This window comes from Labeo rohita, unplaced genomic scaffold, assembly GCF_022985175.1.
Source record: "Labeo rohita strain BAU-BD-2019 unplaced genomic scaffold, IGBB_LRoh.1.0 scaffold_875, whole genome shotgun sequence".
Lineage (NCBI taxonomy): Eukaryota > Metazoa > Chordata > Actinopteri > Cypriniformes > Cyprinidae > Labeo > Labeo rohita.
Window position 1 is genome coordinate 1 of NW_026129827.1, and position 17,500 is coordinate 17,500.

The window sequence follows — 17,500 nt, forward strand, 5'->3', positions numbered from 1 at the left end:
CCTGAATGGTTAAACACTGGAAATAATTCAAAAGAAATACAGTTCACAAACTTAAGCGACAATGCGACACTGATTCTGTTGTGCAAGTAACAATTCCTGTATCAACTGTGCAGCTCGCTTATAGTCAGACGCGATGTGGTGATTGGAACCCATGTGTGCACTTTTGAGAGTGAAAGAGGAGGCGCGCGGTCATTCACTGGTGCTGTTTGTGAAATTACGGCTCACATAAGGTTTTCAAATTACTTTATAAGTTATTAAATGAAGACACATTAATTGTACCCCACCTTAAGCATTATAATTGTTTTACCCGCGCCGAAAAGCGCCTGAGACGGTGCCGCTGCATGTTGTACCAAACCTCTTACGGCAGGCGCATCATCAGCTTTAGATCGGTTTATGAGATCGGCCTTTGACCACCGATCAAACATCCCCGAGGCATTATCGGCCGACAATGATCGATAGCCGATTAATCGGAGCACCCTTAACTCTAAGTAACATATGTGTAAAACTTTTGAGCTACATACTGTTTTCTAATATGTACATAAGTTGTAAGTTATTACTATATTGAGTATGTGTAAATGAAGGTTTCTTTGTTGTTGTTTATTTGTGTTGTTTTATTTAGAGGTCAGGCTGATTGGAGGTTCTCGCTGCTCTGGGAGGTTAGAGATACTTCATGATCAGATGTGGATGTCAGTGTGTGACGCTGCCTTTGACCAGCAGGATGCAGAGGTTGTGTGTAGAGAGCTGGACTGTGGGGCTCCTGTACAGGTGCTGGGAGCAGCTGCTTTTGGCAAAAGAGACGCTCAGATGTGGACACAAGAGATTCAGTGTAGAGGAAATGAGTCTCAGATTCACCTTTGTCCAACGTCACCATCGCATGAAAATAACTGCTCTCATGAGTTCAGCATTGGCTTGCTGTGTACTGGTAGGAGTTCAAAATGCAACAAAGCAGTATTTTTTATTTAATAATTTAATGAATGAATTATTTTTTATTTTGATATCCATTTACTTTTACTATTTCCTTTCTGTGTTTCTTAAATTCCTAGACATAATAAATGTGAGGCTGGTAAATGGTACCAGTAGCTGTGCTGGTAGAGTGGAGGTTCATCATAGAGGTCAGTGGGGAACAGTGTGTGGTGTTGGCTGGGATTTGGCTGATGCAGCAGTGGTGTGTAGAGAACTGGACTGTGGAGAACCTGTAGATGCTCTGGGTGATGCTCATTTTGGACTAGGATCAAGACCAGTCTTAATGAAAATTGCAATTTGTACTGGATCAGAGTCTACACTTAAAAAATGTGCATCCATACAATTTTTCGACAAATGTCCTGATAAGAGTGCTCAAGTCATATGTTCAGGTAAGTTAAAAACTTTTTGTATTTTTATAGAAAACAGATATGCCAAATTCACTCATTCCATGACTATTTTCACCTTCTCATCTGGTAAATAATTAACATAAAAAACCTGATTGAAACATGTTGGAAAACCCACTGGCCCTGTGGATCTCATTGGCATACACAAGCAGTAGACATAGCAATTCCTCAAGATCTCAGGTGCTCTATTCAGGCAGAGATATATCCCCTTATTTACCTTTAAAATAAGGCATGATTTTGTTGATATGTTTACTTATTTAGAAGTCAGGCTGGTTGGAGGTTCTCGCTGCTCTGGGAGGTTAGAGATACTTCATAATCAGACGTGGATGTCAGTGTGTGACGCTGCCTTTGACCAGCAGGATGCAGAGGTTGTGTGTAGAGAGCTGGACTGTGGGGCTCCTGTACAGGTGCTGGGAGCAGCTGCTTTTGGCAAAGGAGACACTCAGATGTGGACACAAGAGATTCAGTGCAGAGGAAATGAATCTCAGATTCACCTCTGTCCAACAACATCTTCAGACAAAACAACTGTTCACATGAATACAGTGTTGGACTGGAGTGTGCAGGTTTGAGTGTTCATGCCTGTTATTAACATATTGGCTGTAAATCAAGAATAAATGTTACTTGCATAGGTTTTTTTTTTTTTTTTTTCCCCTACATGACCATTTTGGTAACATTTTGTTATAGGGACCCATAATTCCTTATTATTGGCATACCCAATTAACTAAACTTAACATATTGCTTTTTATCAACTACATAATCTGAAATTAGTCATAGGTAATGATTTGTTAATAGCAAATTGAGAACTGGCAACAGACATAGTTAAAATAAATAGTGAGAATTTTTTTCTTATCTGTCTTTTTTAACCATACAGACAATGTGAGAGTGAGGTTGGTTGGTGGTCACAGTCGCTGTGCTGGTAGAGTGGAGGTTCTTCATAGAGGTCAGTGGGGAACAGTGTGTGGTATTGACTTTGATATGACTGATGCTGCAGTGGTGTGTAGAGAACTGGACTGTGGAGAACCTGTAGATGTTCTCCTTGATTCTCATTTTGGATCGGGATCAGGAGCAATCTGGCCAAATCGCAAGTTATGTACTGGATCAGAATCTACACTGAAGAATTGTGGATCAGTACAATGGGGTTCATATATCTGTGATCATACTAAAGATGCAGGAGTCATCTGTTCAGGTAAGCTGCTCCAAAGTCCAGTCTGCTTTTATACTCATGGTCCACCTGCCCAAAGGGGTAGATAAAACAAAAATAAGAATATTTATTCACTCTCATGCCAAACCAAACCAGAATAACTTTCTTCTGTGGAGCACAAGATATTTTTTTTTTTTTTTTTTTCCAAAATTAGAAACCATAATGAGTATATGAGGTGTGTGCATTCTCTAATAAAATTACATTAATTTAATTCATTTTTTTTTTTTTTTTTTTTTTTTTTTCTAAAAAAACAATCACTTGTATCGCATTGACAAGAATATTCTTTAAATATTCTTTCTGTGTTCCATGAAAATAAATAAATTCATAAGAATTTGGATTTACATGAGGATGAATTTCCCTACAATCAAAACACATGCAGAATAGGCAAATTTCTTATCTCTTGCTACTTCAGGTGCCAGACTTATTGGAAACTCCAGTTGTTCTGGGAGGTTGGAGATACTTCATAATCAGACGTGGATGTCAGTGTGTGACGCTGCCTTTGACCAGCAGGATGCAGAGGTTGTGTGTAGAGAGCTGGACTGTGGGGCTCCTGTACAGGTGCTGGGAGCAGCTGCTTTTGGCAAAGGAGACGCTCAGATGTGGACACAAGAGATTCAGTGCAGGGGAAATGAGTCTCAGATTCACTTTTGTCCAACATCCCTTCATAAAAAACATTGCTCAGGTTATATGTTCCAGGGACTGTTCTGTGCTGGTAAGAAATAAAGTAAAATGAAAGTTTTCTTTTTAATCTTTTTAATATTCTACATTTTACTCCCAGTCTTTCTTTGCATTCTTCTGTCACGTAGATAGAAATAATGTGAGGTTGGTTGGTGGTAACAGTCGCTGTGCTGGTAGAGTTGAGGTTCTTCATAGAGGTCAGTGGGGAACAGTGTGTGGTGATTTCTGGGATATGGCAGATGCTGCAGTGGTGTGTAGAGAACTGGACTGTGGAGAACCTGTAGATGCTGTGACTGATGATGACTTTGGGCAAGGATCGGGACCAATCTGGATGAGTGCTGTATTATGTACTGGATCAGAGTCTACACTGAAGAACTGTGGATCATCAGGATGGAGCATAAATATCTGTACTCACAATGCAAATTCGGGGGTCATATGTTCAGGTAAATAATTGGCCATGTATTTGTGTTTATGCAAAGAACTTTTTGTACTAACATAGCTGTATTGTTACATGTTCTGTCTGCATTTCATCTGTATTGTATGTGTTTTCTCTGCTGTGCACTGTGGTTCATGTAATATAAACAGGTCATAAGCCTTCCAGACTTGCTGCTGGATCTCACCTGTGCTCTGGGAGATTAGAGATACTTCATGATCAGACGTGGATGTCAGTGTGTGACGCTGCCTTTGACCAGCAGGATGCAGAGGTTGTGTGTAGAGAGCTGGACTGTGGGGCTCCTGTACAGGTGCTGGGAGCAGCTGCTTTTGACAAAGGAGACACTCAGATGTGGACACAAGAGATTCAGTGCAGAGGAAATGAATCTCATATTTCATTCTGTTCAATATCATCAACACACAAACACAACTGCAGCAGTGACAATAATGTGGGTCTGAAATGTTCTGGTAAAGAATCAATATTCAGTGTCTCTTCATGTTTTTTTTTTTTTTTTTTTTTAATGTAAGATTTGCAGTAATCAATTTTAAAGTAATAATTCACCCAAAAAGGAAAAGTTATTCCCTAAATTGTTTCATTTTTTGCATTGTAACTGAATGGCTAAGAATTATTTAACCCCTCTTTACATCACAAACATAATAAAGAATTTTCTCAATCAACATATGTTATATGATAGATATTATTTTTGTAATGGGTCTCGTTGACAAAAGTTGTTTGTCCAGGTTACGCTGATCTCAGATTGGTAAATGGCTCAGACTCTTGTTCTGGAAGAGTGGAGCTTCAGTTTCTCAATGAGTGGGGCACAGTGTGTGATGCATGCTGGGATATGAGAGCTGCCAGTGTCCTCTGTAGACAGCTGAATTGTGGGATTGCTGTGTCTGTTGTGGGATCAGACTGGTTTGGAGAGGGAAGTGGTGAAATCTGGGCTGATGTGTTTGATTGTGACGGGAATGAAACAAAACTCTCAGAATGTTCCATCTCTTCATGGAGTCGAGCTGAATGTTCTCATAGACGAGATGTTGGAGTCATCTGCTCTGGTAAACTTATTTAATAAAGAAATACAAAATACTGAAAACAACAATTTCAGTACGCTCTATCTACAATACTTTGTTCCACCAGTTGAGTAAAGCATCAGATCTTCTCCTCAGATTCCTCTCTGGCTCTTCATGATGGTCTGGTGCGGTTGTCTGGAGAGAGACAGTGTGAGGGGGAGGTGGAAGTTTTCATCCATCAGGTCTGGAGGAGAGTTCTGCTGGACTCCTGGAGTCTCACTGAATCCTCTGTGGTCTGCAGACAGCTGGGCTGTGGCTCTGTGCTGAACTTCTACGGCTCCTCTTCATCCAGTCCTGAACACAGTCATGAGTGTGTGACGGGCTTCCAGTGCTCTGGGAGTGAAGCTCATCTGGGGAACTGCAGCTCTCCACAAACTCTCAACTGCAGCTCCACACAACAGCTGTCAATCACCTGCCTTGGTGAGAACAACAACATCTGGGCAGATTCTTCAGTTTTTCTTGATTAATAATGTTTTTTTTCTCTGAATATCAGGTCGTGGGTCCATCAGGCTGGTGGGTTCTGGGGGAGACTGTGCAGGGAGGCTGGAGGTTTTTCACAGCGGCTCATGGGGGACAGTGTGTGATGACTCCTGGGATATTAAAGATGCCCATGTGGTGTGCAGACAGCTGCAGTGTGGAGTGGCCCTCAGTAACCAGCAGGTACCAGCCTGGTTTGGTCCTGGTTCTGGACCCATATGGCTGGATGAGGTGGAGTGTGAGGGGAATGAGACGTCCCTGTGGAGCTGCTCTTCTCCAGGCTGGGGAAAACATGACTGTAATCACAAGGAGGATGTAGGAGTTGTGTGCTCAGGTATACAGTATAAATAGATTTATTTATTATAATAAATATATTTATTTATACATTTTATTTATTTACATTTTATTCTAGTTTAAATGTAAAATTTAAATAAGGTTATTAGATATTTCAACAACACATTCACATGTCCATAATGCCCAAATGTTCAGATTTTTCTATTTTGTGATTTTAAAATCTCATTTTTTTCTTTTCAAGAGTTTAAAGAGATCAGGTTAACTGAGGGCTGTGAAGGGAATGTGGAGGTTTTCTACAATGGATCCTGGGGTAATGTGTGCTGGAACCAGATGGACAGAGACACAGCGAGTCTGATCTGTCAAGAGCTGAACTGTGGAAGATCTGGTGCTTTTTCTAATTCTATACCAAGACTGGAATCAGCTCCTAACTGGCTGGATAAAGTGAAATGTCGACCACATGATTCAAATCTGTGGCAGTGTCCATCTTTACCCTGGGGACAGAATGACTGTGATGTTGATGAAGTGGCCAAAATCACCTGCTCAGGTGAGACATTTTCCTTCAGTCAAAAATACCACAGTAATTTAAATGCTTTGAGCAAATACATGAAATGTATTATATACACATAATATTGAATTAACTTGTGACTACAGAACAGGAGAGTCATGATTCCCCTAGAAGCTATTTGTCATGCCCCACAACTGCTCACCAGAGAGAGTGTTCAGGTAAATTTATTTGATGGAAAAGAGCATCATAACATAATAACACTGTTACAGTATATGTTACTGTCTTCTGGGGGCATCAATAGAATGTATTTTCAAACCACACACTTACCCCACTGCCAACATTTTAACAGTAATCTGTTGGGCAGTAATCTGTCTATGAGTCTATGATGTGTGTTTTAGATCATGTTCCTCTCAGACTGAGTGGAGGGGAGGGCCGGTGCTCTGGGAGGCTGGAGGTGTATCATAACGCTGTGTGGGGCTCAGTCTGTGATGATCAGTGGGACATCAGTGATGCTCAGGTGGTCTGCAGGCAGCTGGGTTGTGGAGCAGCACTGAGGGCTGATGGGAATTCAGTCTTTGGTGCTGGTGAAGGTGTTGTGTGGCTGAACAGAGTCGAGTGCAGAGGGAATGAGATTCACCTGTGGGACTGTCCTCTCTCCCTGAAAAACCACACTGACTGCTCCCACAAAGAGCACGCTGGACTCACCTGTGCAGGTCACAAGAAAATACTGACAAATATTATTAATTTGATAATTTTAAGAGCTAATAATATTTGTGTAATTTAGACATTTGTTTTTGTTTTTTTTTTTTTTAATGTGTTTTTGCACATTTGACAGATTTGTCAGTGTCCACTACTCCTGCAACAACATCAGCTTCTCCTCCAGTTTCTCCTCCAGTGCACTCAACATCAGTAACTCTTCCAAAAACTCCTCCAGAAGTGTCTCTCTCCGTCCCCCCAGTGCTTGTGATTGTACTGGTAGTTGTGCTCTTACTGCTCTTAGTGCCACTGCTTATACTGATTCAGCAGAACAGAGTGATGAGGAGAGGTAGGAGAGATCCAGAGACTGTCATATTGTGTCTTATTCAGTGTGTGATCAGTCATGTGTTGTGAACTGACAGCAGGTTTGTCTGTCTACACTCACAGCTCTCTCTAAGAGACACAGGATGACAACTGAGGCCGTTTATGAGGAGATCCAAAACAGACCCACTAATAAACACAGGCTCTTCACTCAGAGAGGTGAGTAAATGTTATAGTGTCTGATGTGTTGAGATCAACAGGGTAATACTTTATTCATAGGGGTGAGTGGAGTAAATCTCATTGATTAATTTGTGCCTTTACCAGTTAACCATGATTTTATAATAGTAAAATTGTTTTGGCAGATTGATTGTCATTTCTATAACCAAAGTTTTACTACAAATACCATGGTTGAAGTATGGTTAGTGTAGCAAATCCATGATTAATTTACCATGGTTTAACTACAATAACCATGGTTAATTTTTGTAATGGTGTGACCTTGCATATCATTAGAAATAATATAGTGTTATATGTTCCAGAGGTTTGTGATTGTAAACATATTTCTATGGTTCTGCTTCCCAATAACAGGAAGTGTGTTTATGAAGAACAGCACTCTGGGTATGAAGATGCTGAGTTTCTTTCAGGTTAGAGGAATAAAATGTAATAATGTAACACACAGAAATGTGAAATTACTTAACATTATGTTATATATGTTTAATATAATACATACAAATACAATTCAGAACAAAACATAATCCGTATTTCATTTTTAATAAAATAAGTAAAAAAATAATCAAGAACAGGCCATTAGAAAATTATTCCAAAATAATGCACATTACCACCTCAGCTGTGCATTGTTTTCAATTAATTAATGACTGGAGTCAATTGTTCCACATATACTATGGCTTCCACACCTTGGGACTGTTCAGATGATGTATTTCAAGACATTCATGAGGTTTTTGTTTTCTTTCATATTTTTGCTTTTAACTCATTTAGAAGAGCAACAAATCACAGCAGAGAATTATGATGATATAATCACTGTTGGACTGACACATCATACTAGAGGTTTATTTCTTTAATTTTTATTATTTGAATGTACGTTTATAGCTATTTTATTTATATTATGATTTGTGAATTGTATATTTTATTATTTTAAATTGTCATTTGATTGTTGCATTTTTTTTTTTTTTATGTATTTATTTTATTTATTTATTTATTTTGCAGGTGACATATCGGAAAGCTATGATGATGTCGTCATCATAAGACAACTCTTGAATCAAAAAACAGGTGTGAGTTTTATATTTTACTTTTTTAAATAACCTAGTACAGTGTTTTTTTCTTTTCATTTCTTTTACTATAGTTTATTATAGTGTTCTATAAATTGTATAGACATAATTATACAAATCAATTAAATTCAAATTAAGTACATTTATTATTGTATATTATATATATATATATATATATATATATAGTTAGTCTTTTGTATATTGTAATATATTAGTGTATTTTGAAGTGCAGTGTGAGATTTTGTTCTTGTAATTAATGACACTTTTATGCCAGAGGGAGGTCTGGAGGAGTATGATAATGTAAGGAATGTCAGTTGTAGGTTATTGTGACCTGCTTCATCTCACACTGATTATGTCAAGTTTTCATAACTAAAAATTATAATGCAATGCAAACATTTGCTCTTGTTTTCTAACAGCAGACTATGATTATTTGAGGGAGGAGCCAGGAAAACAGGGAGGGACTATTTAAGTCTGTGACCACACCCACTGCCTCACATCATATTACAGCTTTTAGTTGCTCTTCATTTAAAGTGTTGAATGTACCAAATGTTGAATGTACCAAATCAATTACATTTAGCCAAAGTTTGCTGTTGACACATTTTTGATACATACATCAAAACAAATATAGAACAAATTCATAAAACAGACAGGGTTTAATTTGTTCTTTTGTACTTTGACATTTATGTGATCATTTTAAAAAGCTCATATCATCACTGGTGTCCATTTCAAAAACCTACAGAACAAAATGCTTTTTTGCTCTCTTTGCTCTATGAAAACAGTTATGTTCTTTTGAAAGAAAAGATTATTGCACACAGCTATGTATTATAAATGTATTAATCTTATGAGTGTATTTAGCAACAAAAAATAAATAATAATAATAAAAATGATTTTGAATTTTTTTTTTTTTTTTTTTTTTATCAAATATTTCAAATTTGATTTAGACCACAATAATGAATAAGGACAAGTTCCAGAATTATTTTTTTCTTTATTAAAGCTACAGTGTGGAATATTTGCCACAGATTTGCAAGTTATGAGAATATATAATACATATAATACATATAATTCAAGGAAAAACATGGTTGTATGCAGGGGCAATTCTAGGATTTTCATTTTAGGCGGGGGCTCAGCCCCCAATGAGGGAATACTAATAAAAAATAATAATAAATATATAAATAAAATGTTTGACTAATAGAGGTGGTTTACTAAACATATTGCTATATTTGACTGTATTGCCTAGATAGGTATAAAATTTAAGTACTGAATAATTCAAATACAAGTCTTCCTCACACACACCTGTTTACTGTAGTTACAAACACAAAATTTTACTGTTTGCATTTCTTGAACTCTCTTTCTTTAGCTCAAGTATGCAAACCTCTTTGCACTGTAAAATGTATTATACTGAAAGTAATTTTTTAAATGTGTTCATATGTGTTAAGGGCTTCATTTTCGCGGGAGGAAACAGCTGTGGTGTGACAAGGGTTGAACGCAGCGAAACTTTACAGTAGATTGAAAACTGATTGCTCCTCCATGAAATGTTGTAAACTGTATTTATGACTCTATCTATAAACACACACCTTGTCCTCTCGTTCTGCGCTGCCACGGTCTGCGAATTGTAGAACGAGCTGAAAGACATGCCATCGTTGTCATAATAAAAAATTTAAAGGGGTCATCGGATGCTAAGTTCACTTTTACATGTTGTTTGAACATTAATGTGTGTTGGTAGTGTATGTACAAATCTACCCTATAATGATAAAAATCCATGCAGTGGTTTTTAATTAATCTGTAAAAATAATATCCCCTTTTTCAAATCGAGCCAATCTCAGATGCCTGTCACTGTGGCCTAACCATAGACCGTAAAAAATATGGACGTAGTGTCAGTGACGTCACCCGTAGGTTTCTGAAGAGCATTTTTCTGAAGAGTCGGCCGTCGCCATCTTGGAATCGCGTCACTGCACGTCACTCCCGTATAATCGAAAATGGGCAAATAGGTGGGACGTGGGTGGAGCTGGTTGCTGAAACCATGCCCTGCTGTGAAGTTGCTGTGAAGTTGGGCATTTTAACATGGGGAGTCTATGAGATTGACTCCGTTTTGCTGCCAGTCTCTAGCGGCCAGTCGATGAATTGCACTTTTAGTCACTTCCGTGTTGGCTTCAAGAGGGAGACTGGGGGGTTGCCGCTTGGGCCTAATACAGACAGAGGCCACTCCCACGATGGTTGATTGACATGAGGGTCTTACCACAGACCAGCTGTCACAGTCCGCCCTTTTTGATTCAATGCCAGAGCAGGGATGTAAGTTAGACAAGAATATCTCAGATTGAGCGATTGAGGTGTTGTGTTTCTTAAATGTAATAATGAACTCAGTCGTCGTTATTTACTCCCGTCATCTGAGCCGCTGAAGATGCAGTGGATTAAGTTTGTTTGTGAAGGGAACGCGCCTCCCGATCTACATATATCCGTCTGTTTTCACGAAAATCATTCTTGATCCAGCTTCACTTACAGCAGAAGTGAGTATAAGGGTTTTTTTATGAATTTTTTTGCAATCGTCTTTCCTAATAATGTGCTAGTTAGCAAGTTCAGCGGCTAAATGCGGCCAAAGTAAACAGGCTTGTCATTCCACAGAGAGAAGAGAGGGGCGGGGCGAGCAGAGCTCATTTGCATTTAAAGCAGCCTTAACCAGAATGAGATGATTTTTGCAGAGCTGATTTTGGCATGGTAAAAAGGGTGTTGTTTTACTCTACCATTGAGAATTTTTAACCAACGTATATTATAGACTTTTCATTAAGACCCTAAACAGTCATATCAACTTATGGAAAATGGGCATCCGATGACCCCTTTAAAGGAGACTGAGGTGATCATGAATTTGTGTTAGAGTGGAGCTGATCACAGTCATTTTAGGGGGGCTATAGTTTTAAAATGTACCTAATTTAATTAAAAGTATATATTGATATGTGAATTTGATCTTGTTTTATTGACTGTGATGATGTGGGTGAGCAGCCAGGACAACATTGAGGAAATGTATAACTAAAAAGCAAATACTGTCTCAAATACTTTTCAGCTATCAAAAGAGTTTAAGTAGCTCTATATACTGTATGCTTTTTTTTTTTTGCAATCCACCAATATTTTATATTAAATATAAAAATATATTAAAATTATATATTTTTATTTTTTTAGTTTTATATTGAATCTCCTAAATTTCCTAAATCAGTACAAATTTTTGAGAGAAAAAATGTTTTGCTTTTATAACCTTTTCAGAAGTCATTGAAATTTTCTTTACAAAATGTCCTGCAGAGGGAGTTTCTGATGATCAAAAACACACAGCATGCACTCTGAGCTGAAGAACCTTTAGTGTTGATTTAATAGAGCTTTTTAAATGGAGACCCTGTTTGTTTAAATGTATTCGTTTTATATTAACTTGATTATTTTGAATTGATATCCATGTTTTCTATTAAACAGTTCTATGTGCATTAGAATTTTTTATTTTTGTGTGTGTGTGTGTACCTGGTATTTATCACATTATGGGGACCAAATGTCCCCACAAGGATAGTAATACCAGTAAATTTTGACCTTGTGGGGACATATTTTAGGTCTTAATCATGCAGAATGAGTTTTTTCTCCTTCTCTTATCTCCTGTGAAGGCTAGGTTTAGGTGTAGGGTATGTGTAGGGCAATAGAAAATTCAGTTTGTACAGTATAAAAACCATTACACCTATGGAATGTCCCTATAAAATGCTTTTTTTCACTGTATGAGACTTATGGCTTTTGTTGGACCTATGAAACCATTTACGGAATGAGGTAGATTTCACATTAGTCACAGGAAATATTTTTGCATAAAAAATAAGCTAAACATTTATAAACATATATTTACAAAAATATTATTAACTGTAAAGTTAATAATGCGTTATTAACTTGAGTTTATTATGCGTTAATATCATGCTAACATGTGTGTGCACTAATAGACATTTTTAGGACATATTCAGTTAGTTATCAGTGCTTTTATCTTGTTTCTGCAGGTGTTGGGCTTTGATGCTGTAAATAAACTGGAGAGTTTCCTGTCTCCCGTAAGTCTTATATACTTGCATGCATATATTTATATCTGTCTGCCTGTGTGTGTGTGCCTCCCTTCACTGAGGTGTCTCAATGTGTTGGGAGTCAGCACTGACAGTTTTGTATATATGTATATATATATGGTGAAAATCATAAAAGTGTCCTTTGATTTGGCACTGAAGTTGTCTGATGATTTCCTCTGCTGTGTCTAATAAGGTAATAGCGAGTGTGATTGGAGGCTGTTGGGTGTAACATATGTATACACTAATAGACATTTTTAGGACAAATGGCGTTAGTTATCAGTGCTTTTCTCTGCAGGTGTTGGGCTTTGATGCTGTAAATAAACTGTAGTTTCCTGTCTCCTATAAGATATATATATATCTGTGTGTGTGTGTTGTTTGCTTCCTCTAAGTGAGGCATCTCAATGTGTGGGGAGGAGTTAATCAGCACTGACAGTTTTGATATATATGGAGAAAATCATAAAAGCGTCCTCTGATTTGTCAGTGAAGTTGTTTGATGATTTCCTCTGTTGTGTCTAATAAGGTAATAGCGAGTGTGATTGGAGGGTGTTGGGCCTCTTTCTCTCTCATTAGGAGGATGCCTGTACTTCTGTATCATCAGTGCAGAGAAACTTGTACTGGGTGTTGAGTTAATCATGCTGAGGATGATGGGAAGATGCCTGACACTCATTTTACTGTCTTCAGTTGTAATACTCATCACAGCTGGTGAGTAAACAAGGAATGAAACAGATTAAGTTATTTGCATACATGTTATTTTACATGTCAATATTATTTGTAAAATGTGTTTTTAGATTGCTCATTTTTAGATGTGTTGTATATGATTGAGTCTCTTGTGATCAAAGTTTCATTTTCATGTAAGATGATGGACTCACCTGACCTGAATGGTCACTAATCATAAAACAAAAATATTGTCTTGTTAGACTAACCAATACTTGTCACAGCATTTACATGAAGATGCATGCACAGGTTATTAAAATTATTGAAATTAACATTTGGGGACACTGAATTATTTACAATAATAACTTTATAACATGATATACATTGAATTGTAAGTATTACTGACAGAATGAAAAAATAATTGTCATTTGAATAAAAGTTAAATTATAAAATGTAAATGTATAACCTTGTTGAAGATAGAGGCTGGCTGGCAGTAAAATTAACAGTATACATTGAATTGTAGTATTCCAAAATTTGTCCACTTGTCACCATATGCATTAATTTTTCTCTTCCTCTCCCACCCTTATTCTAACCCCATCATCTTTCTGTCTTTGCTTCAGCTCAATATATAGCTTGTGTGAATGTGAGGTTGGTTGGTGGTCACAGTCGCTGTGCTGGTAGAGTGGAGGTTCATCATAGAGGTCAGTGGGGAACAGTGTGTGATGATGACTGGGATTTGGCTGATGCTGCAGTGGTGTGTAGAGAACTGGACTGTGGAGAACCTGTAGATGCTCTGAGTGATGCTCATTTTGGACCAGGATCAGGACCAATCTGGATGAGTTTTGTCATGTGTACTGGATCAGAGTCCACACTGAAGAACTGTGGGTCATGAGGATGGGGTAAAACAACTGTGATCATAGTAAAGATGCTGGAGTCATCTGCTCAGGTAAAGTATTTTACATATTTTCATATTCTGTAAGATTCAAAACATATTGCTTCTAATTTTTAAAAGTTTATTTTAAATGTTGACTTAACCATTTATTTAAGAATTTATTTCTTTATGTTTTTTAATTATTTTAATCTATTTTTTTTTTATTTTTATAAAAATATTTTTTATTTTTTTGTTTGATTTTTTTTTTTTAGAAGTCAGGCTGGTTGGAGGTTCTCGCTGCTCTGGGAGGTTAGAGATACTTCATAATCAGACGTGGATGTCAGTGTGTGACGCTGCCTTTGACCAGCAGGATGCAGAGGTTGTGTGTAGAGAGCTGGACTGTGGGGCTCCTGTACAGGTGCTGGGAGCAGCTGCTTTTGACAAAGGAGACACTCAGATGTGGACACAAGAGATTCAGTGCAGAGGAAATGAATCTCAGATTCACCTCTGTCCAACATCATCATCACACATACACAACTGTTCTCATGCACACAACATTGGTTTTTGCTGTGTACTGGTAGGATTCAAAAATTAAAATCACATTTATATTTAATTCATTTTTTATTTTATATTTTAAATTTTTTACATTTTCATTTTTTTCTATATTAATCATTTTTTTTTCTCTCTCTCTTTTGTTTTCACAGACATAATAAATGTGAGGTTGGTTGGTGGTCACAGTCGCTGTGCTGGTAGAGTGGAGGTTCTTCATAGAGGTCAGTGGGGAACAGTGTGTGGTGATTGGCTGGGATTTGGCTGATGCTGCAGTGGTGTGTAGAGAACTGGACTGTGGAGAACCTGTAGATGCTCTGAGTGATGCTCATTTTGGACCAGGATCAGGACCAATCTGGATGAAAAATGCAGTGTGTACTGGATCTGAGTCCACACTTAAGAAATGTGGATCCATGTGGATCAGTTTATCATGATGTGTGTGTCTTGAAAAAAATGCTCAAGTCATTTGTTCAGGTAAGCTAAATTCTCAAAAAACAGTTTAATTGTCAAATTTCATTTTTCATTACAAAAAATTTCAACCTTTTTGTTAAAATTTTCATTTCAGAAAAAATTTTCTTTTTTTTTAAAAATTTTTAAACAGCCCCTTTTTAAATTAACTTGAACTCTAAATTTATAATTTCAATCAAAATTTTTTATGAAAAAATTATTTTTGTATTCAGATGTTTACAGTAATTATAACTGTAAATTTGAAATGAGAATTATTTTACATACTTTCAAAATTATGGACTTTCAAAATGTTAATGAAAATGTATAATATGTTTTCACATAATGAATTTTCATTAAATTAAAAATAAATTATAATTTATTCATAAATTTGATTTTTTGTTTTTTTTTTTGAAGTTACTTTTTTCTTTTTTATTTTTTTTTTTTTTTTTTTCAGAAGTCAGGCTGGTTGGAGGTTCTCGCTGCTCTGGGAGGTTAGAGATACTTCATAATCAGACGTGGATGTCAGTGTGTGACGCTGCCTTTGACCAGCAGGATGCAGAGGTTGTGTGTAGAGAGCTGGACTGTGGGGCTCCTGTACAGGTGCTGGGAGCAGCTGCTTTTGACAAAGGAGACACTCAGATGTGGACACAAGAGATTCAGTGCAGAGGAAATGAATCTCAGATTCACCTCTGTCCAACATCTCCATTGCACAAACACAACTGTTCTCATGATAATTACCAGGGGCTACTGTGTGCTGGTAAGAATTCAGAGTTATGTTCAGTCTTGATGGAAACAGATCTGTTATACTGAGGCTGAAAAATATCGCATGGAAAGAGACTTACTCAAACTACCCACAGACAAGCTGCTGTGAGCATTTAGGATATTACTGCTGCATATATTTGTATATGTATACATGAAATTGAACAATAAATAGAGAATAATACTTGCTAAGTGTAAGAAAACAAGCTGCTGCATCATTTGTCCACACACATGAATGAATGTAAAGGGATGGGATCTGACCAAAATCTTTTAAGTGCACATATGTCCAAAGAAATATGTTTAACTATCTGTGTGTGACTGGGCTTAAAACTTAACTCTCAATGCAATGTGCAAAACTGTTATATTCAAACAGATGTACGTTGAAGCAAAAAAAAAAAAAAACCCCAGGAACACTAGACAGATAACATGTGTCACTTGTCACTGACATAATAATCAGTGTTCTTATTTGTATAGTGAAGCCAGTGATAAATAAAAGACAGGACATGATTTTTAAACTGATTCAGTCTGTGCCATCTAGAGTTTTATGACATAACTTTTATTTAAATAACCTTTTTATAGTCTTTCTTCATTTTTCTGTCATTTAGATAAAAAAATGTGAGGTTGGTTGGTGGTAACAGTCGCTGTGCTGGTAGAGTGGAGGTTCATCATAGAGGTCAGTGGGGAACAGTGTGTGATAATGGCTGGGATTTGGCTGATGCTGCAGTGGTGTGTAGAGAACTGGACTGTGGAGAACCTGTAGATGCTCTGGGTGATGCTCATTTTGGACCAGGATCAGGACCAATCTGGATGAGTCTTGTGTTATGTTCTGGATCAGAGTCTACACTGAAGAACTGTGGGTCATCAGGATGGAGCATACATGACTGTACTCACAAATCTGATGCTGGTGTCATCTGTTCAGGTAAATCATTTAACTTGTTGCCCACAGATTTATTATGGATTGATGACTTAATTTTGTGTTTTGTTTTTTTTTTTTTTTTTCCAATAATTAATATAAAGAAATTATTGTATGTTATTTAGCTATAAAGCATTTTTATTTACTTTCAAATAGCATTTTGATTACTGTGCACTGTCGTTCATGTAATATAAACAGGTCATAAACCTTCCAGACTTGTTAATGGATCTCACCTGTGCTCTGGGAGGTTAGAGATACTTCATGATCAGACGTGGATGTCAGTGTGTGATGCTGCCTTTGACCAGCAGGATGCAGAGGTTGTGTGTAGAGAGCTGGACTGTGGGGCTCCTGTACAGGTGCTGGGAGCAGCTGCTTTTGGCAAAGGAGACACTCAGATGTGGACACAAGAGATTCAGTGCAGAGGAAATGAATCTCAGATTTCATTTCTGTTCAATATCATCATCACACAAACACAACTGCACCAGTGACAACACTGTGGGACTGATCTGTTCTGGTAAAGTATCAATATTCAGTGTCTCTTCATTTTTTAAATGAAGTATTATTTCTTCTGTGTCAGCTGGATTTACTTTGTTTCTATCCTCTCTGTTCTTTATTCAGGTTACACAGATATTAAACTGGTAAACAGTTCAGACTCTTGTTCTGGAAGAGTGGAGCTTCAGTTCCTCAGTAAATGGGGCACAGTGTGTGATGCATGCTGGGATATGAGAGCTGCCAGTGTCCTCTGTAGACAGCTGAATTGTGGGATTGCTGTGTCTGTTGTGGGATCAGACTGGTTTGGAGAGGGAAGTGGTGAAATCTGGGCTGATGTGTTTGATTGTGACGGGAATGAAACAAAACTCTCAGAATGTTCCATCTCTTCATGGAGTCGAGCTGAATGTTCTCATAGACGAGATG

The 17,500-nt window shown here is 37.4% G+C and overlaps 2 protein-coding genes, 1 long non-coding RNA gene and 1 pseudogene across 3 annotated transcripts in view; all 4 read left to right on the plus strand.

Annotated features, from left to right (window-relative positions):
- Positions 1 to 1,612: 1,612 nt before the first annotated feature.
- On the plus strand, positions 1,613 to 2,618 carry LOC127162286 (scavenger receptor cysteine-rich type 1 protein M130-like; annotated as a pseudogene).
- Positions 2,619 to 3,463: 845 nt separating this feature from the next.
- On the plus strand, positions 3,464 to 7,409 carry LOC127162283 (scavenger receptor cysteine-rich type 1 protein M130-like). The gene is made up of 11 exons (XM_051105058.1): positions 3,464 to 3,689; positions 3,832 to 4,146; positions 4,408 to 4,734; positions 4,846 to 5,169; positions 5,243 to 5,560; positions 5,762 to 6,064; positions 6,172 to 6,243; positions 6,424 to 6,738; positions 6,861 to 7,070; positions 7,169 to 7,261; positions 7,405 to 7,409. The coding sequence occupies exons 1-11, from the start codon at positions 3,479 to 3,481 to the stop codon at positions 7,407 to 7,409; spliced, it is 2,493 nt and encodes an 830-aa protein (XP_050961015.1). The 5' UTR covers positions 3,464 to 3,478.
- A 224-nt stretch (positions 7,410 to 7,633) lies between these two features.
- Positions 7,634 to 8,972, plus strand: LOC127162285 (uncharacterized). The gene is made up of 4 exons (XR_007827295.1): positions 7,634 to 7,683; positions 8,036 to 8,104; positions 8,264 to 8,326; positions 8,742 to 8,972. It is a non-coding gene; the product is annotated as an uncharacterized LOC127162285 (long non-coding RNA).
- Positions 8,973 to 12,112: 3,140 nt separating this feature from the next.
- Positions 12,113 to 17,500, plus strand: part of LOC127162284 (deleted in malignant brain tumors 1 protein-like) — a gene marked incomplete at its 3' end in the record, with an annotated part of 21,909 nt that continues 16,521 nt past the window's right edge. Inside the window, 7 exon segments of the mRNA XM_051105059.1 lie at positions 12,113 to 12,117; positions 13,713 to 13,927; positions 14,656 to 14,837; positions 16,327 to 16,591; positions 16,784 to 17,028; positions 17,030 to 17,069; positions 17,204 to 17,500. The exon segment at positions 17,204 to 17,500 is cut by the window's right edge and continues 18 nt beyond it. Coding sequence (XP_050961016.1) covers positions 12,113 to 12,117; positions 13,713 to 13,927; positions 14,656 to 14,837; positions 16,327 to 16,591; positions 16,784 to 17,028; positions 17,030 to 17,069; positions 17,204 to 17,500 — 1,249 coding nt within the window.

Bases quoted from the DNA above. Each gene is read 5' to 3' on its own strand.
- LOC127162283 (XM_051105058.1), top strand. From the start codon at position 3,479: ATGGCAGATGCTGCAGTGGTGTGTAGAGAACTGGACTGTGGAGAACCT. The intron at 5,170-5,242 runs GTGAGAACAACA...TCTGAATATCAG, and splicing joins GCTGTCAATCACCTGCCTTG to GTCGTGGGTCCATCAGGCTG. The intron at 6,244-6,423 runs GTAAATTTATTT...TGTGTGTTTTAG, and splicing joins TCACCAGAGAGAGTGTTCAG to ATCATGTTCCTCTCAGACTG.